Source organism: Nicrophorus vespilloides, unplaced genomic scaffold (genome assembly GCF_001412225.1).
Source record: "Nicrophorus vespilloides isolate i.1.1-1 unplaced genomic scaffold, Nicve_v1.0, whole genome shotgun sequence".
Taxonomy (NCBI): domain Eukaryota; kingdom Metazoa; phylum Arthropoda; class Insecta; order Coleoptera; family Silphidae; genus Nicrophorus; species Nicrophorus vespilloides.
The window spans coordinates 52,018-77,349 of NW_017096918.1; the positions used below are offsets into that span (position 1 = coordinate 52,018).

The window sequence follows — 25,332 nt, forward strand, 5'->3', positions numbered from 1 at the left end:
AGAACTAGAGGCGGTTTTTGCATCCGTTCCATTTCATATGCACACACACACAAACACAGTTTACTTATATGTACATACACATGCATGCACACAGTCGCATGCTCTCGAAGAAATCCAACTACACCCATTTCGCATTCCGATGGCTTCACCGAAAAACCATCATCCTCTACCGTCGATCGCTCATTTTTGGGTGCTTTGTAAGCAGCGGTGCCCAACCTCGTGCCATACCAGGATTCCGCGAACGCAGACAATCGAACTAGAATTCCCGAATTTTAATTGATAGCTTCCTAGAGACGCCGCAAAAGAGAGTATTAACATTTTTACAACCCCTTCAAAGAACGTCCATACAAAAAAAAAACCAATGAAAATAAGAAGGATAAAGTTGAAGTCAAAAGAAAACGTCTCTCCAAATCAATGAAATCCCATTTGGGCAAAGGGAGGAACGTCTCCTTGTTTTTCGGAAGTTCCTTAAAAGCGCTCCTCCATCGAATCGACGCTGAATGCAAAGCTCCGAAATTAAAACTCTTATGGTCCGAGTACTGCTTCTTCGAAATTCGTGTTTGGATCTCTAAAATCATCGATGTGTGACTAGCCTCAAGTATTTTTTGTTGCCTCTGGTAGAAATCGAACCTACTTCGGTGTGCTTCTCCTCCATATGCATTTATATCTATAATTTCCGAGACCTTTTAACATTGATACCATCTTAACTGTTACGACTTACATAGTTATGATCCACATACAGTTGTACTACAACCGCAAACCATTTATTGCGAAACAACGAAGATTCTCCATATGAAAATCCATGTTACATTCAATCAACTACATGTTTATTAATAATATTCATTCTTCTTTCCTGTTAACAAACAATTTCACAAATTTACATTAAAACATTTCAACTTATATTCTCATATAATCATGTTATCAAAAACTGATTTTTTATTATTTGCTGTAATAAATTGAAGAAAATAGAATCAGTATTGGAAATAATCTAAATTGATTTCGTTTGAAGTTAAATTAAATATGTGTATCACGTAGGTAAGAAAATGTCTTCAATTAAATGATATTTCTTTGCGGTTGTCTTCGGCCTCACTTAACATCGGAATCAGTCAATTAACAATTAAGAAAATGCATTTGTGCAAATTGATGGTTTCCTAGACACAGCGACATCACAGACAAAGGATGTAATTAACATTTTTTACAGCCAACCGTTCCAATGCACAAACAAGAAAAGAAGTTGGACATAAAAAAAAATAGCGGAATAGCAATAGAGAAACATGTCGACTTTAATTTTGATCTGTTTCCTAAAACTGAAGGAAAACAAATTAAAGGAATAATGAATGATATGAAAAATATAGTTTTTTTTTATATTATATAAAATTGGAGGAAGTGATTAAATAGAATGAAGAAAACAGTAAAAGTAAAGAAGCTTACTGTTAAATAGACGAAAAGAAGTTGAGATAAATAAATTGTCTTCAACTTTTTTCTTGTTCCTAAAAATAAAGGAAATGATAAATAAATGGAAACAAGAATCATCTTCAATTTTAATCTCGTTTCTTAAACTGAAGGAAATGAATAATTACGGTTACCATAGGCAATTTGTAAGAAATAAAAATTATGTGAAAATTTTGATCTTTTTACTAAAATTTAAGGAAACGATTAAATAAAAGGAAGAGGACAGTAAAAAAAAAGAAGTTTACTGTTGTGATAGACACGAAAAGAAGTTGTAATAAATTGTTGAAGACAAAAACAGAAGGAAATGATAAATAAAATGAAACAAAAATTGGTCTTCAATTTTAATCTCATTTCTTAAACTGAAGGAAATGAAAATAAAAAGGAAAAGAAAACAACAACAGCAAAAAAAAAGGACAGTGATTCAGAACTCGTCCGGTGGTTGTTATGTAAGTCAATCGGATTTCTCTAAAACCCGGTGGAATCCGAACGCGAAACCATATGTGTTTGTGTGTGTTTTTTTCTTCTTTTCCTCTTCTTTTAGTTATATTTTAGTTATTTTATTTCAACCGCTTATTTTACATAATAGCCCCGTTCTAAAAGGTTTCAATTATTGCTTCGATCGTGTGTCCCATATGGGCACTGGCGGCGGAGCTCCAAATCCAGTTTCTTCTCTACTTTTCCTTCTGTTTCCAACACTCTCTCACGGATTGCGTAAGAAGAAGGCGATCGCAGAAGGCATTGTTAATAATTAAATTTGTTATTTATTTATGTTGCTCAGCGACAAGTGCGTCACGCGTCGTAGTCGTCCGATCGCTCCACTTTCTCATTGTTAATATAAAAGAGATCCGTCCATCCATTCATTTATTTTTCATCTTCTTCGTCGTCCACGTCGCAGTCGTCGCTCTCCTTTTCCTCTTTCTACCTTTAAATAGTTTATTTCTCTGTTGAACGCTGCGTGTTTTATAACGTACGATGCGACCATAAGTTGTCTAAAATGGAGGCACTTTCTCCCGTTTGACCATTAGGCCTGATTTGCGACCGTTTTGCTTTGATATATGACCACAATCCTACCGAACATTGAATCGAAACGGCTCGTGCCAAAAGCCTTCCACATCCTACTTAGATAAAAGCCTCCTCCGGATCCAATCACTGCTCACGCGCTCTACCCACTATTTTTATTCTTTCTCTCTCTCTTCACTCGATCTCCTCCATTTCTAACACACATACAAAATAAATGCACGTTACACAATAAGGTTCAGGTTTTAAGTTTCTTTATTAGATTGATATAGTTGTATTACATTGTATCATTAGTTGTTAGGTTTGTGGCCTTTTGTGAGCTATTGCTCTTTGTGCCATTAATATTATTCTTATTACTTATGTTCTAAATCTATATAAAAAAAAAAAAATTAATTACATTGATTATGAAGTTATTAATTACATTGGTTATATGAGTATTATTATTTACATTGGTTTAAGTTATTATTTATTGTGTTAGATGGTATGCGTTGGGAGGAATTTTGGGTTGATTGATTTTAAAAAAGCTGAGATTTCTGGGTTATCGGGAGGTGCGTTGGGAGGAATTTTGGGTTGATTGATTTTAAAAAAGCTGAGATTTCTGGGTTATCGGGAGGTGCGTTGCTTGCTAGCGCCGCAGGAGGAAATGTGATTTTGTGTTTGGGAATTTTTTTTGTGGCTGAAATTGGAGGAGGTGTAAATAGTGATAGTGTGTGGTGATTTTGTGTGTATGTTTTGGTGACGTTACACAATAACCAATAACACCGTAGTTTATTGCACGGCGAAAACCGTAAATCAACACCACAGTTCCAATGAATTTATGATAAATTCAACTCCGATTTCTCAATCGTTTTGCACCGAAAACAAGGGGATTCATGTAAATTCCATACTCGCTCATCAATTGCACGTGTTTGGTGCGCAGCGTTTCAATTGTTTTCCTTCTTGCAATTCCAATTGGCATCGCCTATACGATTGTAATTGCAATATATGCCTTCTCCATTGTCCTGCTCGAGCTTTTTGTCTTCTGCAGCAATAGAAACTGGCATTAAACATACACTCAAAATACTATTGAACTTTTCGACCACAACAAGAATCATTACATTCTTGTTAACATTTATACAGTTTAATTTCAGAATATTTTAATATCATCAACAAATTATTTCACATAATTAATTCAATCTGCAAATGTGTAAATTCACCACTAAAACATTAATATTTTGCTTTATTATAGAAACCAAGAAATGAGACTCAAAAATAACAAAATATACGTTGCTTTCTCACAGTTGCGAATACAAAATGTTTATTTTATATGCAGGATGTGCTGTTTCCTAATCAAATAAATTATTTCTCGAATATCCTGTGAATCTCTCAAAACTTCTATCAATAATTTACAATTTTCTCCGAGCATTTTTTAGTAATGAATTTATTTTTGTATTTCATAAATTCATACTTTCACAGTTTGTTATGAATATTTCAAACAATTTTATTCATGCAAAAGGAAAAATAAATAATTTCAGAAAGATTTAAGATTTCATTTATTAAAAAAATATTAGATTTTAACACTTGTTCTATATAAACAAATTTATAAATTTTCAAATACAAATAGCTATTTTTTTTAAAATTGTGATTCAAAATATGAATTTACTTATGATTCAACCTTCGAAATAAATAAATTACATATAATTTCTTACTAAAATTTAATGAATATTTCTTCAATAAAAAATTATAATCGAATTGGATTTATATGGTTATTATCAAATAAAATTTGATTCGTAAAAAAGAAAACTGTGAGTATCAATCGAGTTAATGGTGATTATATAAGTGCGATGTTGAGGAATGATCGAGGTTAAACTTGCAGGCGTTTGAAAACCGGAGCGGAGAGACGGTAATTACGCGAAATTAATGCGCTCCGCAATTAAAGTAAGCACCTAAGTGCGATGCAGTTACATCAATAAATTGGATATATATATTTTATATTTAATGTCTGAAAATTAGCGGCGCTGACAGAGTTCATATTCGCTAATTGAAGATGATTAAATTAGCTTGAATGAAACTCTTGTTGGAGAAGGTTAGAGACAAAAATGAATAAAGTTCGAAATGATGTAATAATCGAATTGAAAGCTTGTTTCGATTCGAGGAGGCGTTCTGCGATCATGATGATGATGATGATGAATATAATGATGTAAATGAAAGGAATTTGGAGCGGAATGGATATTGAGGAGGGAGTCTGAAGAACGCGCGTGTGTTTGTGTGTGTGGAGTTGTCGGACGGAAAGGAACAGTTCTTCTACGTACTTTGTTTCTTCTTTTTTTTTATTTGTTGCTGTTTTTTTTTTCGTAGCTACGAGACGCTAAACTATTTGCTCTATTTCATGTCATCCGTTTGGCGTAAACGACTCCGTGTCCGGAGGCAAAGAAAGTCTCACTGAGCGGCGGCTCGCGCGCTCTCAAGCTATTCGGTGTATATATTTATTTGCAATTACCATGATGAAAGAAAAGCGAAGTTATTCTTTGCTCAGAGAGGAAGGTCTTGTTCGATTTGGATAAGGAATGGAAGAGGTGCAGTTTGAGCAGGAAAAGATGGTCAATTGGTTCAACTATAACTTAGATGATCAAAGGACTTTCCCTAATTAACCGTTGTCTTAATGGTAATTAGAAAATAGTATAAATTATCAATTTATACCCCTTAACTGGTTATGTCGTATATATTCGTCATGCGTAACGCTTATGACGAATATTTTCGAAGAATTTGAATGGAAAAGTTTAGATGTCTTTACATGTAATATGATAGTTTTTAACTGAATTAGAACTATTGAATGAATTAAACTATTTAACAAATTGATGAGATATTAATAGTTTGATAAAAAGAAAAAATAAATATTGAAATTAAATCTTAAATCTATGAAAAAGATTGTCAATTTAATTGAGTCATTGATCAAATTATGAATTTGGTATTAAGAATAATGAATGAAGAATGTAGAAGACTTTAGAAGGAATTAGGTTGTGTTAAATTTGGAGGTGAAAGATGCAATCTTAATTATGTAATTGATGATATACATTATGCAATTGTAAATTTGATTTATGATTGGTAAAGTTATACTTTTTAAGAATTATGAATGAAAAATGTAAGTGTCTTTACGATGAAGAAGATTCTGTTAAATTTGGATGTGAAAGAGTAAAATTAAGTTAATGGCTTCATTATGCAATTGATGATATACATTATGCAATTGTAAATTTGATTCATGATTGTTAAAGTTATACTTTTTAAGAATTATGAATGAAAAATGTAGAAGTCTTTAGAAGGAATAAGGTTGTGTTAAATTTGGAGGTGAAAGATGCAATCTTCATTATGTAATTGATGATATACATCATGCAATTGCAAATTTTATTCATGATTGGTAAAGTTATTCTTTTTTAGAATTATGAATAAAAATGTAAATGTCTACCAGGAAGAAGGTTTTGTTAAATTTGGATGTGAAACAGTAAAATTAAGTTAATGGCTTCATTATGTTATTGATGATATACATTATACAATTGTAAATTTAGTAATTTTACAATTACTATGATGGATGATTGGTAAAGTTATAGTTTTTACGACGACGTATAATAATCTGGATGATGATGCTGCTGCTGTTGGTGCAGAGGTGGATGATGGGTATGAGGAAGAGGTGGAGGATGTGGTCAGAAGAGTCGGAGAGTTAAGATTTTCTTGAACCCCTTAACTGGTTATGTCGTATATATTCGTCATGCGTAACGCTTATGACGAATATATTCGCATAATTTGAATGGAAAAGTTTAGATGTATTTACAAGTAATATGATTGTTTTTAACTGAATTAGAACTAATTAATTCCACTATTTAACAAATTGATGAGATATTAATACTTTAATAAAAAGAAAAAATGAATATTGTCTTTAAATCTTAAATCTGTGAAAAGGATTGTCAATTTCATTGAATCATTGATCAAATTACGAATTTGGTATTAAGAATAATGAATGAAGAATGTAGAAGACTTTAGAAGGAATAAGGTTGTGTTAAATTTGGATGTGAAAGATGCAATCTTCATTATGTAATTGATGATATACATTATGCAATTGTAAATTTGATTTATGATTGGTAAAGTTATACTTTTTAAGAATTATGAATGAAAAATGTAAATGTCTTTACGAGGAAGAAGGTTCTGTTAAATTTGGATGTGAAAGAGTAAAACTAAGTTAATGGCTTCATTATGTTATTGATGATATACATTATGCAATTGTAAATTTAGTAATTTTTACAATTACTATGATGGATGATTGGTAAAGTTATAGTTTTTACGATGAAGTATAATAATCTGGATGATGATGCTGCTGCTGCTGTTGCTGCAGAGGTGGATGATGGGTATGAGGAAGAGGTGGAGGATGTGGTCAGAAGAGTCGGAGAGTTATGATTTTCTTGATCCCCTTAACTGGTTATGTCGTATATATTTGTCATGCGTAACGCTTATGACGAATATATTCGCATAATTTGAATGGAAAAGTTTAGATGTCTTTACAAGTAATATGATTGTTTTTAACTGAATTAGAACTAATTCATTCAACATTTAACAAATTGATGAGATATTAATAGTTTAATGAAAAGAAAAAAATAAATAATGAACATTGTCTTTAAATCTTAAATCTGTGATGAAGATTGTCAATTTCATTGAGTCAAATTACGAATTTGGTTTTATGAATAATGAATGAAAAATGTAGAAGTTTTTACGAGGAATAAGGTTGTTTTAAATTTGGAGGTGAAATATGCAATCTTCATTATGTAATTGTAAATTTGGTGCAAAATATAAATGTTTTTACGAGGAAGAAGGTTCTGTTAAATTTGGATGTGAAAGAGTAAAATTAAGTTAATGGCTTCATTATGTTATTGATGATATACATTATGCAATTGTAAATTTAGTAATTTTACAATTACTATGATGGATGATTGGTAAAGTTATAGTTTTTACGATGAAGTATAATAATCTGGATGATGATGCTGCTGTTGGTGCTGCAGAGGTGGATGATGGGTATGAGGAAGAGGTGGAGGATGTGGTCAGGAGAGTCGGAGAGTTAAGATGGTCAGTGACTTAATGGCCCCCATCAGGATGATCGTCGCGCTACACGTCGGCCAATTACCGCAATTTACGGTGCACCCCGTCGAGGACTTACCGCAGCGCCGTCCGCCAATTACGGCGCCAATAAAAACTAATTGAAGTAAAAATGCGCTCGGAACCGCAAAAGGGAGTTTTAGTTCGGATCAGTTTTAGTTTTCAGAGCGAAGAAAATGATCGCCGAGCGGGAAAGATAATGAATGAAAGAAAGAAGTGACGAGAAAGAAGAAGGAAAACTCGAACAGAGGGATCGCAAAATAATTAGCAGTCGCAGCGACCGTGCAAAAAGCGTTTAGAAAGTGACAAATAATTATTGCAAATTGATGCAAATATCGTTTTGCAAAAGTGGCCGGCTGCGTCGGCTCTCGTTTCTGATGCTGTTTCTGTACTTGCCTACGACCACTGCTACTTACTATGTGGCAACTGCAGATCATTTATTTAGTGCACGGAAAGTAACGACTGTATTAAGTTGACACTTAAACAGTGCTGAAACGAGGAAACATTAAAAATACAGCTCAAATTAAGCGGACGCAGCGGCATGACACGATAGAAGGCGGCAAAAACTGGAGCTCTGGAAAAAGGTGTTTGCTTGCTGATGCAACGATTTCACCTAAACAATCCTTTCTTTAAACATCACACATCTCCTAATATAAAAACAACATCACACATCATTATCCTTCTTTAACTACAAAAACAAATTACATTTACACCATAAAAATCAAGTCTTGCAATAAAAAGAATGAACTAATTTTCAGTTAATTTAGAAGAAGAAATAAAGATAATACAATTGCATAAGTCAATATCTAAACAATTCTTTCATTAAACATCACTCATAAATTTGTTCAATCACATGACATTTACATCATAAAAATCAAGTCTTGCAATAAAAAGAATTAACTATTTTTCAGTTAATTTAGAAGAAGAAATAAAGATAATACAATTGCATAAGTCAATATCTAAACAATTTTTTCATTAAACATCACTCATAAATATGTTCAATCACATCATAAAAATCAAGTTTTCCAATAAAAAATTGAACTTATTTAGAAGAAAAAAATTAAGAAAAATGTGAGTCAATTTAGAACAAACATCTATGAGTAATTTTTAATCAAAGCTCTATATTTATTCACAATCAAACATTAAGTAAATTAGAAAAGCGAATCATTTTGCTCTAGAAACAAGTATTTGCAATTTACTGTTATAACATTCCATAATAATTGCATTCCATTCATATTATCCGAGCTTTTACTTTTAATAATACAATTGCCAATACCAAATCCATGTTTTCTCAGTTGAAATTAAAGTTGAAAACTTATTTTTCATTACTTCTTTCAAATTTGAAAATTTAATTTCTTCTAGAAATTTTGATTTTTTTATACATACAAATCTAATAACAATTTCTAAAATTTGAATACAAATTGAAAATTGATTAATAAAGTAATCAAATTATTTTACTAAATATAAATAAATTAGAGAATTCAAAAAGTTTTAAAAATAATTCTTAAAAATATCAAATAAATTAATTAAATTAAGAGAGTTAAAAAATATAAAGAAATAAATGAATTGCGTTTAATCAATTACTGACTAGATCGTTTTAAATGGAATTAGAAGAATCGAAGTAAAAGTGAATTCCTTTGAGTTAATATGGCTGAGTAATTCTTGAAACTCACATTCAATTAAAGCAAATTCCAGATGATCGAATTCTATATAATCAGATATAATTTATATCTTTCATCTTATTGAACAGGTAATAATTAGATTGTAAGTAAATAAATAAATAAATATAATTATCAGTTTTGCATCATTTCAATTTCAATTGAATTATTTTATAAATAATTATTATTAATTTTAAATAACTGAATTTTGAGATTTTGTTTACTGTAATAGTTTTAATACTCATTAGTTTTTAGAATGATGTAATTCGTCACGGTTACAATTAATTACACTAATTAATGTAATTTACGATGTTTGCATTTGTTTTCTACGAAATAGTTAAGAATTTACGCGGATTAAGAGGTGTTAATTGAAGGCTAAATATCCAAATGTTTTGTTTAAATAAATTAAAGTTTATATTCTTAATTTGATAATAAATTGATTCAATAAATGTCAGATTGTTAATAACGATTAAAAAATGTTCTATTCTATTGAATTTACGTTGAAAAAGAATGTGTTATGTTGAGTAGTTTTATATGTTGAGTAGTTGGAAGCCGGTGGCAGAAGCTGATCTTAAACAGTGTTCCTCTAATTACAATCTTTTCGAGCTGTTGGCTCAGAAATCCCTACAGATCTCTCCGTTACGGTGGATCTCGAGCGGTAGCTGGGCTTGATGGATGCCCGCAACAACCGGACGTCTTCTGCATTAATTACACGCTAAGACGTGACCACGGATGGCACACATGGACGTTCGTAGAGCATCCGAAAGAGATGGAACGAGTACGTTACGAACGGACCCGCATCTAATCACTCACGGAATGTGTTTCGTACCGACTACCAACAAATTAGATTATGGATGCGGATAATTGCTAATGTCCAAGACCCCCGGAGCCACGGACGGCACTAAAACTTTCGCGAAACGCTTCAATCTTCACCGCCGCTCGTATATGCACAATATATATATATAAGTTGATGCATCATGACAAAGAAGAATCTTTAATAAGCGTGAAACCACAATCATAAAATTGAAATAAAAAAGAACAATATCAATTGGAATTATCGTTTAGAAACTAAATTGGAATTGAAGCGTGCTCGAAATCGTTGTTTCTCTCTCTTCGAGATTAGATGGATTACTTACATATTTTTTTTTTTGGAATAATTTTCCAAAGGAAATTGAAATTGTTAATTACCACAAAGCTCACACTTAATGCACCGCAAATTACCATAAACAACAGAGCCAATTTCCTCGAGCTTATTATTAAATCGTAGCTGAATTTTCGAAAGCAGGAAACTTACTTCTTTAGTTGACACAAATTCTGTATGTGTTCTGTACATAATTTATTTGCAACTGAATTTATTATTTAAGAATTATTTAAGAAATTGAATGTTATAACGTTGAGTATACATCGCTTTGAAAGCGATATCTCACTCAGAGCTAATCTTATCTGAGGAGAGAGACTCGAGCCTGAAGAAATGTTCTTCTAAATCACCTCGCTTTACTTTTAGCCACTAATGAAGCGATTTGTACTAATTAACGAGACCTATTGAGGATCGTATGCGAAGGCAGTGTATGCTCCGGTTCGTGTCGTGACCCACTAACGAACTCTAATTAAATCATCGCCGCAAAGAGCCTTCCTCGTAATTATAATATAATTAAGGATATTTTCGTGGTGCATACGTTTCAATTCGTTATATGCGAAGAGAGAAACTCGATTTCCTCCAATTTACGCGCGCCCGCACGTCGATAATTAAAAACACATTTCTTCGCGTTACGCAACATCCAATAAGTCAAAATATAAACTTAGTTTTCTTTCTAATTTCCTCACCTTCTATTAATCCAATAACGAAAAATAGTTAAATTAGATCTGTTTTTAAGCAAATTAAAAGTTTCAGATTAGCACAATTTTATTAAAAATGTAGCATATGTAGATATGGATTTCTTTCTATTTGTTATAGAACTTCATTTGATTATGTTAAAAGTTGGTGATTTGGAATAAATTGAAATTTGAATAAAATTTAGATTGAAATTGATGGTTTTTAAAATGATGAGTTGAGAAATAAAGAGGTTGAGATAAGATTTGATGCGTGTCAGATATCATTTTTATTTTGGTATTTGTATGGTGATGGTGTATCTAAGTTGGAGAGTTAGAAGGAGGAGGAGATGCGGATGAATGCGTTACGGAATATGGACCATTGTGGATTAGAGATGTTTATTTATGGAGATCATTGAATGGAAGGTTCATGCATTCATAATGCAATTCAGGATGGAGTGAAAAGTTTTTGAAGGAGAGGACGACGATGAAGCAGATGTGGGGATATCGGGTAGATGGTGAAAGCTCAGGTGGGGGAGAGAAAGAGAGGTTGGGTTTTGTGCAAAAATAAAAAGGGAAGAGTATAGATGGAAGAGTCGCCGGATTGGCCGTCTCTTCGTTTTTATCGTTCTTTTTATAATAACGGCAGCAGCAGCAGCAGCTCCGTCTCCTATTATCGTGTTTGGTAGTATTTAGCATATTATCTACGGATCTGAGAGAGTACGTGCGTTCCGAGCTCTCGGACTCGGACAATTTGTCTATGTAGGTCTATTGGAGTCACGATTGTTGTTGGTTGGGCCCGAAGAGCTGAGAGCGCGCGATGCGATGCCGATGCCGGCAGCACAAGAATATGGGTGTGGGTTCTCTTGACAGAACAATATTTATACATCCATACACGTAATGACAACTTCCTCGTGTTCCATGTTCTATGTCTATGTATACCAAAAAAAGGCAGACTCGGGCGGTTAAAACTAGATCCATCCCCGATCCTTCCTCACATAGATTTACAGCGCACATCCATTTCTTCCTCTCCCTTTTTTTCTTCTTCTTCTTCTGCAGTCTTCGTAAGGCATCAATGTCAATTAGTGCAGATTTGATGAACCCTTGATGCAGTCGAGTCGAACGCTACAGCCATTAGAGTGGGTGTCGCTGTATGCAATCGAGCAGAAGTAATGGGTCTGCTGGGAGGATCTTTAGATGTCCCGTTTCGGGTTTGTTCCGCGTAATTAACCGCACCCCGGCATCCTCGAATTCATTGACAAACAACAAAATCTTCGTCTTTGCAGTAAAGCCTTTGCTTGCATCTCGCACACACACACTCCAAAAATTTGACATTTCCAAAAGGCTAATTGGCTTACGTAAACCGCGCCTGATCCGCTCGACTTGATTCGAGGGTCTTAATCTCTTCCAGTTCATCTAGACTCGCGGTGCCCCCGGGGCGCCAAAATCAATTGCTTATGTAATGAGTTTCCTATAAATTTGCACAAAAAAAAAATAAAATAAAAACGAAGCGAAAGAAATGGAACTTTTAGAAATTCATATGAAATTATCCTTCTTCTTGCATATTCATAAATAAAATTTCTTTTACCTTAAAATGTTTGTTTCTTAATTGTCTGTATTAATGATGTAATTATATTTTCAGGTTTTTCTGTGAGCATCGATGAGTGTAGTGGATCCTGGTTTGCCGTGGCTCCGCTACCTGCCTCCGCTGAGTTTGCCGTTGACGATGCGCGAAAAAGATTCCTCTCCGAGGAAGATGCTGGTGGCAACCACCGGTCACAGTTCACCGAAGCAAGCAGCCGTCTATCCTGTATCGGATCGAGCGCCGCCAGGAGATGACGGCCCCTTCGACCTGTCCAGGAACACGAGGTCCCCGGGACCGCACATGTCTCCAGCAGGACGACCAGCTCAGGAATCCGAGGAGCAGCCGCTGGATCTCAGAGTGGACCACAAGAAGCTGAGGATAATGCGGCGGCAGATGGAGGACGAGAACAGGAATTTGATATCTCCTGCAGCGAGCGTCGGCAGCGAAGGCAAAGAGCCGTCCGAGGAGCGTACGAGTCCTGCAATGGTAGCAAGCAAATTCCCGCCGCAGCTCCCCAATTACCCGGTGCTCTTCCCACCCCAGCAGATCCATCCGATGATGCTGGAAGCCATGTACAGAGCGCAGAACGAGAAGGTGCGACTCCCACTTGCGTACCCACATTCTCCGACCTACCCTCAGCGCTACCCGTTCTTAAGCCCGACGATGCTCTCTCCCCCAGTCAATCAAGTTCCTTTCGACATGCTACGCAATCCTGCACCGCAGCCGGCACCAGCCAAATCCTTCCCGGAGACCACCGGGAAAGTCAAGGATCGTTACGCCTGCAAGTTCTGCGGAAAAGTGTTCCCGCGTTCAGCAAACCTGACCCGTCACCTACGCACCCACACCGGGGAGCAACCCTACAAATGCAGGTACTGCGAACGCAGCTTCTCCATCAGCTCCAACCTGCAGCGTCACGTCCGCAACATACACAACAAGGAGAAACCGTTCAAGTGTCCGCTGTGCGAACGATGCTTCGGACAGCAGACGAATCTGGACAGGCATCTGAAGAAGCACGAAGCCGATGGACCGACAATCCTCGACGAGCGTACGCTGCAACGCCGCAACCTCACCAGGAACCTCTCCGAGGAGTCCTACTTCGAGGAGATCCGATCGTTCATGGGAAAGGTGACCGAGGGACGTCTCCTTCAGCATCTGCAGCCCAACAAGAACTTCCTTCCGCCCAAGAACCTCTTCGATCCCGCCAAGACCGACGACCTGCACGTGAAGCAGCGCGACTCTTCCTACTTCTCCGACAAAGACAATTTCTCCTCGCGATCCAGCACCGCCTCCGACACCTCCGCCAAGGACGATCCGGACAACAACAACCACGAGAACAAGGAGGACAGGAACGCCACGCACGAGAGCGAAAATAGCAACAACACCTGATTAAGGTAACTAAATAAAAAAAAAAACAGAGACGTATATACAAGAAATGAAAAAAAAAACAAAAGTAAATTAAGCAAGAAAAATAAAATTATTGAATTATGTATATATATAAATATATAAATATAAATAGATATATATACACAACTACGGATCCGTCAGCAATGTATAATGTATAAAATTCCACTCGAAATTTTTGTGATATTCAGTTAATTCTTAAGATAATAATTATGATACTAGATAGAGGCGCGGTTTTGCTCGCAGTGAAATCAATTCACACACCGCAACACAGCCGCGTCTGCCTTCCACGATTCTTCTAAAATTAATTTACAACAACAACAAAAAAATGATTGTTACAAACGAAGCACACCTAACAAAATTATTATTATTTCTTATTTGATTGTATTCATACACCTAACACCTATTATTTTCCAATGGAATATTCTCCTGTATAAAAAAAAAAAAAACAAAAAATTAATCAATTATTTAATAAATCTATATTTTTTTTAAATTACACACAACCCTTTTGATTTTCTTCATCACTCAAATCTCTTTCAGTATACATTTATAAATACTCCAAATTTGGCAAAAAATGGTTTGAAATGGACCAATAAAGATTTGCTAATAAAAATAATAATATTGGATGAATCAAAAACCACAACCTTCTTTCCCAATCCTATTTCAAATCTAAAATTCACTGTCTTATAATAGCACAAAGCAAGTTTAATTTTATATATAATGTATAAATCTGGACTTATTAAAAGGTAATGAATATATTGTATTTTTTTTTAATTTATTAATAATTAATCAATTTATAAAAGTTAATGAAACAAATTGAAAATTGCAGATAATTATTGTAAAACATCTTTGTTAATGCGGTCATTCGGATCGTTTGAGTGTAATGAGTAATCTCCATGAGATGCTGGTATTTAATATTTAAATGCGATTCGTTGCAATAAAGCACTGATTAAAACGTATAATGATATCAATTAAAGTGTTGGCATAGGTAAAATTAGAGACGATTGCAGTCGACGAAATTAGATTTAATTGAATTTTGCAAATTAATTAAAAGCGAGCAAAAGGCGAAGCGAAATGGGATTGAGGTAAAACGATTAAACACAATGCTAGGAGGAAGCGTGTTTGTTGGGTGTTTTTTTTTAGTTTGGTTTTCGTTTTGTGGTCGATCTCAGAAGTATTTGAACGAGTGAAATTAATTTCTTAATGATAATGATGGAAATGCATCTGGGAATGGATTTATGGTCACTATTTGCGTCGTTCGTCAAATATAGAATGCTGAAGTAAAGTCGGTGCAATTTGATTTATTTCCATTTAATTGGATGCGCGGTCGTTCAGAGCCGCCGCCGATGAAGCCGATGGAGCAGAAGAGCTGAAGCCACCGTTTATGGATGCGAAAAATAAGCGAGAGTCGTGGAGTTTCGATGAAAAAGAAAATTATTTGTTGGTATGAGAGGCAATAATAATAATTGTCGCCGATAAAAGGAGGAGGGAGATGAAGTAGACGATGATGATGATGATGAAAAGTGTAGTAGAAAAGGATGATGATGTGTGTCTGTGTTTGTCCATCGGATGGAGGAAGAGGAGGAAGGAGAGCAAAGAGTAAGTAGTTGGCGATGCGATGCGTTCGCGCGAATGGGACGGATTGTGAACGGCCGATCGCATCCGTTCCCAAGTCCAGTTCAATGCTTGACCGCCATCAATAACTAGTTTTATTGGGAAAAACGCGAGCTCCCATCGTAGTCTTCGTAGTCGTCATCATCATCATCATATCCCATACGCACCGTCGATCCCGCGCTTATCAACAACCTCACCTAACCCCATCCTCGTAGCCTGCTTTGCATTGCATAAGTCGAGGATTTATTATTATCATTTCCGAGTAGCAGCAGAAGCAGCATGCATTGCCTTCGAGAGAGGCACAGCAATTTGAATAACAAATTTGGTATTAATTCCGTTATATAGCTTGATATGAAATTGCCGTTTAGGATGGAGACCGACCAACCAATTCCATTTACTTGCGGCCGCAAAAATCCGATGCACGCTTCACGTGTTATCAGCAACATGCAATTTGTTAATCGCGGAAAATACGCGACGCTAATTCAGAAATCATGTTTATCACGAGGAGTTTTCCATTTATCTCCTTGCAGCCACCGCATCAAAGAAATTATTCCTTATCCCAACCTGTTTATTCTTAATCCTATATTTTACATTTAAGTCTTATATATTCAATCTCTTCGTCAAACGTACGAAATTATATTATCCAGGCCCTTTCAGTAAGTACTTCACATTACAATCATTTAAGCTTCCCTTACACATTCATTAATAAATCTCTTGCAAACTAAAATCAAACAAAAATTTAATTAGTCTTTCTTATTTTTAACACTTTTCTTTCTAATAGTTCATATTTTCTAATAAAAAAAAGTAATTAAAAACAGTGAAATTGTTTATTTACTTTATATTTATCCATTTCCAATACATTTTTCTTTAAATTTACTTCTTCTACTTTCTTCTTATTACTACACTTTTTTTTTAAACTTTCTTCTCTTGCACATTTACTTCCAAAATGTTTTATATTCAATTAACTAGAAAACAACATAAAATCATTCAAAAAATTCATATTTTAAAAATGATATAAAATTATGATTTTTTTATTTACAAATTATTTAATAATTAATTAATTGATTAATTCAAGTCTTGTAATCTTACATTTCCTGTGACATTAATACATCGATTAATTTAAATCTTCTAGAAAAAAAAAAAACTTTTTTATTTATAAATTTAAGAATGTTCTTTACTTTTTACATAATTGTCTAAATACTTAACATTTCTATATACTATATCTATTATTACTTATTAAATTTTCTTCTTTCTTATTCCTTTAAACAAAAAAACTTTTTATACTTAAATTTTTTACTTCTTCTTTATTTAACATTGTTCATTAAAAATATCATTTCTTTTTCTATATTTTATTCTTAGAAACATACATTAATTAGTGCATGTAAAATTTCTTAATTCTCTTACATTTCTATAACTTACTTCACTTTCAGACAATTCCACTTATTTAGATTCTCTTGAAATCAGGTAAACCCATAAATCTTCAGCTAAAAAAAAAACTCTTAAACCCATTTATATACTAAACACCTGTACTGTAGAAGACAACTTGTACTTTCTCTTAAGAGAAATAATTATGTTTTCCGACGTTCAAAGTTTTTCCTCATTATTTTTTTCCTTTTGCAAATTAAACTTGATATTAAGTAAAAAGTTTACCATTTAGTTTTTTTTTTTTTACAAAAATTAACTATTTTCTACAGAAATTTGTATTTTCTGGAACAATTTGGTAATTTTAAGATTACAATCATATTTAGTCAAATAATTTACAATTTTTTTCTTACAAAAATTATGTATATCATATAGAAATTTGTTAACGTTAAGATTACAATCTTCTAGCAAAATCCACAAAGTTATTTGTACTTAGTAGAATCCACGCACGATTCCCATAATCAACGCCTTACCTAAACCATCCACACCACGTTACTACACTTTCTCGACAAAGTACTGTTATTTGCAAACGGTCCGTTTCTGCTTACAAAAAAAAAGAGAAGAAATAATAAAACGAAGGCAAAAATCTTGATCTGTAATATGAAATTCTCCACAAATATGACGATGTTCTAAATATAGTTTATTCTTCATTTCAAGAGAAGAAAACGCATCGCCGTTTTTTTTAATGGTAATTGTTGTTACAAGTTGCAAAAAATAACTTATGTAAAGGAGAAAACCAAAAAAAAAACTGAGTTTCTCTCATATAAGGACAGATAAACCATCTACATGATGCTCATGTCTTTTTACGTACATCCAAATCTTGTAGAAAACTGTTACAATTCTCATAATCCACACCTTATTTTAGCTAATCTTATTAACAAACCTTTCTTCAAAACTTACACATTTTTTTAAAAAGAAATGAATGTCTTGTTAATTATAACTTAAATTAAATAATCAATTAAAAATTAATTACTTTTTGAAGAAAAACTGAAATTTTGTATATTACATATACAAAAAATGTTCGTTTTATAAAATTACCACTATATAATATATGTTTATTAATATTGAACACCTTTTACACGCGACACGCATTGTTAACGTCTTGTATTATTACAATTATCCTTGTTTCTTTTCTTACGTTTCTGAAAGGTAAATATACGCAATTATTTCAGTTGGTCAAGAAATAAAGAGCCGTTTAGTGTACGGGGCAAATGGACGAAGTTTGCCGCAATAAATACGATTGCTGCACGCATAAACATGTTGTAGGATGGATATTGCTAAACAGCACACACACACATATCTATACACATCAAAAGCTATAATAATCCGAGACGCGAGACACGAGTCGCCGCATAAATTCAAACGAATTTTGAAATTTATGTAAGTCAGACAGACGACATAATTAAAAGCAATAGGGAGAGAGAGAATTTGAATAATTAACCATTCCGTTTCGCAAGCTCAATTAAAGGCGTCGGTGCTTCATTACTAACGCAAAGAAAGCAAAAGCCTCTGGTTGGTGCGTGTCAACTGAATCCAGTTGTGACATTCCGGTTAACATTTCACGATCGGTCCAATTCGAATTTTGCAAAATACACGTATAAACTTCCGTTTGCGCAAACCACACAGATTCAAAATTTTGATTGAGTAATCAGGATTGATTTTTTGACAGCTTGTCATTAATATCATAACCAAAGATAATTAAACAAATTAACCAAAAAAATTGCAAAAAAAAGTAAGTAAAGAAAAAGTAGTACGCACAATAAATGATACTTTCAAAGTATTTGAAAAGTTCTTTGAATTGTTAAATAAACTCTCATATTTTGTTTTCAATGTGACAACTAGTTGTGGCAGAAACTTTGTTAATCTTGAAACTATTTATCCAAACTAATTTGCATAAGTTTTTGAAACTTACTTGCAAACTTTTTTTTTTCTATTGTTTCACAATTTGTAGCTTATCAGCAATTACGTCAATTGTTATAAATGTGACAGCTGTCAATCAAAACATTATTTGAACAAAAAAAAACAACAGAACTGACAGCTTGTCATAAATTACTAAAAAGTATCCTCCTTAGTAAGTAATAGTAATTTGGAATAAAATTTCATTTTTTTTTAATTGTTCATTTAACGAATTTTATTAATAATTACCTTCAGATTTATCAAAATTTTGATCTATTTTAAGATTTAGGTTATTTTCGAATTAACAACTTGTTATGTATTATGTAACAGGAATGGTCATGTGGAATATCGTAACCTGGGTTACGAATAGCAAAATTTTATCACCCAAGGCGATGAAAAAATCAAATTTTATTATGTTGTTCAAAAATTGTTCATTTAACAAATTTTACTGACAAGCATCTTTGAAGACTTCAGATTTGTCAAAAGTTACATAAAATTTGTTCCTAAGTAATCATGATATTTGTATTATATCAAGAATTAGGTTATTTTGGAATTGACTACTTGTCATGTATTATGTGACAGGAATTGTCATGTGGAATATCGTAACCTATGTTACGAAAAGCAAAATTTTATTATCCAAGGCGATGAAAAACTCAAATTTCATTATGTTTTTAAAAAATTGTTTATTTAATAAATTTTACTGACAAGCATCTTTGAATACTTCAGATTTGTCAAAATGTACATAAAATTTGTTCCTAAGTAATCATGATATTTGTACTATATCAAGAATTAGGTTATTTTGGAATTGACAACTTGTCATGTATTGAAATCTAGTTATGTGAAATATCGTAACCTGGGTTACGAAAAGCAAAATTTTATCACCCAAGGCGATGAAAAATTCAAATTTCATTATGTTTTTAAAAAAATGTTCATTTAACAAATTTTACAGACAAGCATCTTTAAATACTTCAGATTTGTCAAAAGTTACATAAAATTTGATCCTAAGTAATCATGATATTTGTATTATATCAAGAATTAGGTTATTTTGGAATTGACAACTTGTCATGTATTGACATCTAGTTATGTGAAATATCGTAACCTGGGTTACGAAAAGCAAAATTTTATTACCCAAGGCGATGAAAAAAATTAAATTTCATTATGTTTTTAAAAAATTGTTCATTTAACAAATTTTACTGATAAGCATCTTTGAATACTTCAGATATGTCAAAAGTTACATAAAATTTATTCCTAAGTAATCATGATATTTGTACTATATCAAGAATTAGGTTATTTTGGAATTGACAACTTGTCATGTATTGACATCTAGTTATGTGAAATATCGTAACCTGGGTTACGAAAAGCAAAATTTTATTCAAATTTCATTATGTTGTTCAAAACTTGTTCATTTGACAAATTTTACTGACAAGCATCTTTGAATACTTCAGATTTTTTAAAAGTTACATAAAATTTGTTCCTAAGTAATCATGATATTTGTATTATATCAAGAATTAGGTTATTTTGGAATTGACAACTTGTCATGTATTGACATCTAATTATGTGAAATGTCGTAATCTTGGTTACGAAAAGCTAAATTGCTCAATGCAATATATGTAGGAAGTTTGTTATATATATTGTTAAGACAATTTGGAAAGTAATTTTAAAGAGTTCTTTCCCTTTCAAAAATCTTTTTGCAGGACGAACGGGGAAGCTAATTTGGTTAATTGCTTATTATGTAAAGAGATTGATTGCCCACCGAAAACAATTAGCCGTTCGCGCCGTTCCCCCTTCAGGTGGTTGCGAGACTAATTGGGACTCCTCCGTCCACTCATATACACATGCAAGAAGGGGGATATTTATTGTCGACTCTTAAATAATGAATAAATAATCCGTAATGAGCGTATAAAAAGGCTGCTCGCATCGCGCCCGCAGCGCCGCTTCATCTATTCATTCAATATCATCAACGATTCCTTCCTTTTAATCATATTTTCTTATCCATCCTTTTCTTATTGCATCGGCTAATCTCATCCTCTTCCCATTATTAATACTATTACCCCCAGAGAGACTCTTCAATCTTGTTTGATTTTTGAATCGGACCGCTTCTTCGTCTCCTCCTCACCTCACCAAACACTCTTTTGCTCGCCAAGAAATTTCTAACCGTTGAGCAATAATCTCTTACATGGAGACTTTCTCTGGAGCTGCTGCTACACTTTAGATTGGATCTGTAATTTATCATGTCGACTGTGTCTATGTCTGTCTTTTTTTTTGCTTCCTTTTTTTATACCCATGTCCATACTTTGTCGTTTCTTATGTATATGCCCACTATTTACGCTCATTGTCTCATTTTTTTTTTTTAATAAATGTTTTCTTCTGTCGGAATTTGCAAATTGCTAAATTTCACAGCGCATTTTCTAAATCCAATTCCAATTCAAATCGAAAACTGTTTTTGCCTTGGAAAGTTTAGCAAGCAAAAACTTATATTAATACACTTAACCCAAAACAAAAAAATCGAATCAGATCTTTCTGTGGTCAATAAATGAAACAGCAACAAAACCATAGATTTATTTGAACAAATAATTTATTAATTATTCTAACTTTGGCAAATCTCAATTCTTCAAAAAAGTCAAGAGAAATGTTTGAATGTATTTCATTTATGTATTAATATTTTTTATTTTTTAACAGACTTAATTTGTCTTCACTTCAGCCAATTTAATATCTTCTTTTTTCGCATTCTTTCGTTTTTTTTTTCTTATCCAATTTCCAGATTCCAAATGGACTCGCATTAAGTGCTCTTAAAACACGTGTCTTTAGCTCTTTCACTTTAATGAACTTTAATGCCATTTACTAATTATTTTTATCTCGATCGAAGAGCGCGTAATCTGTAACAGAAAAACCAGCATCTCTTCCAGACCACTCCGTTTCTTTCCACCTTCGATCTCTAAATGTATTAATTTGAATAACTGTTATTTATATCTAATGTTATTTCTTGCTCTTGCTCTTCCTCTTCCTTCCCACCTCATCTCTTCTTTCGTTTCGTTGCGGGTCGAGAGCAGTTTATTTTCTTTACAGTATCATCTCCTCTTTCCATTTGATCTATCGTCTCTTTGTTTGCTCTGTTTTATTGTAGCCTCTGGTCATCCTCGGCCACTTCTTTCGCTCCACGACCACGACGAGTTCCGTTCGCAGCGAAAATCACCGCACTTCATCATCATCTTCATTAGTTCTTCTTCTGATCCACGGACATGTTTATCTTACCTTTCTTCTTCTTCTTCTTCCACTCGATCGTTTCTTCGCATCATCATCTACTTTTTTGTACCTTTAAGAAAAACAAATATACACGTCATCTTTATCATAATTTCCTCACAATCTTCTCTTATATCATTTTTGTACAAAATGACATTAGTAATTATCTTATATTAATTTATAAAATTTCTTTCGAAAAACGCAAATTTTTATTTCTCTATGAACCAACCAACAAGTCATCTTTATAACAATTTTCTCTCATAAATGACAGTTTACAAATAATAAATCTATTAACAGTTGACAGATTAAGAATTTATTGACAGTTGATAGGTTAGGAATCTATTGACAGGTTTGGAATATATTGACAGTTGACATTAACCAAATTGAATGCATCATCATCTACTTTTTTGTACCTTTAAGAAAAACAAATATACACGTCATCGTTGTCATAATTTCCTCACAATCTTCTCTTATATCATTTTTGTACATAATGACGTTAGTAATTCTCTTATATTAATTTATAAAGTTTCTTTCAAAAAACGCAATTTTTTTAATAAAAACTAAGTTTTAATCATTAATTTTTATAACAATTTTCTCTCATAAATTTATAAAATTTTCTAAAATTTCCAAGAATTTTGTACATAATGACGTCTGTAAAATTTCTTTCGAACAACGCAACATTTTTGAATGAAAACTAAAATTTTTGTCATTAATTTTTAATGTTTCTCTATGAACCAACCAACACTTCATCTTTATAACAATTTTCTTTCATAAATTTATAAAATTTGGTAAAATTTACAAGATTTCTGATAAATTTATAAAATTTGGTAATATTTACAAGATTTCTGTAGATAATGATGATAGTTCTTTTCTTATATTAATTTATAAAGTTTCCTTTCAACGACGCAACATTTTTGAATAAAAACTACAAAAAATTATGTAAAAACTTACAAGTTTTAGATAATCCAAGTAGTTTTTTTTTATCGAAACTGAAGAATCAACGATATTTATAACAAAAAATGAAATCGCAATTTAAAAGCATTTCGCATTAAAAAACAGTACTTTATTCGTTTTCCTGTTAAAATTAATTAACTTGAACCGCATTTATTTCGTAAATTTCTCCTTTCATTATTATCCGTAAGTCAATTAGTATGCTCGCATTCATTTTCTCCTCCTTTTTTTCCACACGTAATTAATTAAATTTCTTTCTCTTCATTTTATCCTTTTATCCTTATTTCTTTCTTTCTTTTTCATACGAACTGCGTGAAATAAAACGCTTGATTAGGTACACAATTTACGATCTAACAGGAGCGCGTTAATTCGAGCTTTCATCATTAAAATGGTCTTCACAAGAATGAATTTATGTGAATTTATATACGTCTTTCTTGGTTACGAGAAATTTCAGCAACAGATCCAAAAATCTAAATACATTCAAGTCGAGTAGAGAGAAAAGTAGATCTCTTCTCTTCCTTCACCCGAGAACAAATTATCCTAATAAAATTATTTTATATTTCCTGAGATTAGATCGTCCGCATTTACATAAATATTTCATAAATTGTTATCTTTATTATTTCATCAAGTTCCATGCTTGTGTATTATAATGCAATTCCCGGTGCGCGTCCTTCTTTTCCTTTCTTCTTTCTTTTTCTATCTTTTTTTTGTTCTTCGGTCGATCGAGTTGAGCCGTAATTGAAATATCTGTAGCAGAACTGAAGATAAACTGAAAAAAAATACAGGAATCATCACTTTTTCCTTATAGTTTATTATTGCGATGATCATGATTATTAGGTTAAGTTTTTTTTTTGTTCTTCTGTTTTGAACGTCGAGGTTGTTGACCGAACGGGAGGAGGAAGAACGAGATGGGATTCCTCTGCCCACAGCTCTCTTGCTCCAAGTTTTATTTTATGATCTCTGTCTCGGACTGCGTATATATACACTAAATTATAATAATATGAAAGGATCTATCTACATATGTAGTAATTACGGATTGAGCTCTTAATCTCCAAAAGAAACAATAAGGTGTGTCCAGAATTGTTGTTTTATTTTCAGTATAAAAGTGCGTAAACACAACGCGAAAATACAACTTGACAGTTAACAAGTTATAAATCTATTGACAGTTGACAGGTTAAGAATTTATTGACAGTTGATAGGTTAGGAATCTATTGACAGTTGACAGGTTAAGAATCTATTGACACTTGACAGGTTAAGAACTTATTGACAGTTAATAGGTCAGGAATCTATTGACAGTTGACAGGTTTGGAATATATTGACAGTTAACATTAACCAAATTAAATGATGTATGCTTTTCATGAAAATTAAACAAGAACTTCAACTTAATAAAGGATCTATCTACATATGTAGTAATTACGGATTGAGCTCTTAATCTCCAAAAGAAACAATAAGAAGTGTCCAGAATTGTTGTTTTATTTTCAGTATAAAAGTGCGTAAACACAACGCGAAAATACAACTTGACAGTTGACAAGTTATAAATCTATTGACAGTTGACAGGTTAAGAATTTATTGACAGTTGATAAGTTAGGAATTTATTAACAGTTGACAGGTTAAGAATCTATTGACAGTTGACATGTTAAGAATTTATTGACAGTTGATAAGTTAGGAATCTATTGACTAGGGTATGATTAAATGAGTATAGTTCACACGTACTTTATCAATTCTACATATTTTATTTGTAATGTTTCTACTTGAATATTTGTTTATTAAGTTGAAGTTCTTGTTTCATTTTCATAAAACATACAACATTAATGTCAACTGTCCTAACCTGTCAACTGTCAATAGATTCTTAACCTGTCAACTGTCAATAGATTCCTAACCTATCAACTGTCAATAAATTCTTAACCTGTCAACTGTCAATAGATTTATAACTTGTCAACTGTCAAGTTGTATTTTCGTGTTGTGTTTACGCACTTTTATACTGAAAATATAACAACAATTCTGGACACTCCTTATTGTTTCTTTTGGAGATTAAGAGCTCAATCCGTAATTACTACATATGTAGATATATCCTTTATTAAGTTGAAGTTCTTGTTTAATTTTCATGAAAAGCATACATCATTCAATTTGCTTAATGTCAACTGTCAATATTTTCCAAACCTGTCAACT

At 32.7% G+C, this 25,332-nt stretch overlaps 1 protein-coding gene across 1 annotated transcript in view; it reads left to right on the forward strand.

Annotated features, from left to right (window-relative positions):
- LOC108558462 (transcription factor hamlet-like) overlaps nucleotides 1-14,097 on the forward strand; it is a 50,611-nt gene extending 36,514 nt beyond the window's left edge. The window contains exon 2 of the mRNA XM_017915375.1: nucleotides 12,697-14,097. Coding sequence (XP_017770864.1) covers nucleotides 12,715-14,025 — 1,311 coding nt within the window. The 5' untranslated portion in view covers nucleotides 12,697-12,714 and the 3' untranslated portion in view covers nucleotides 14,026-14,097. The remainder of the gene's footprint in view (nucleotides 1-12,696) is intronic.
- Nucleotides 14,098-25,332: the final 11,235 nt, after the last annotated feature.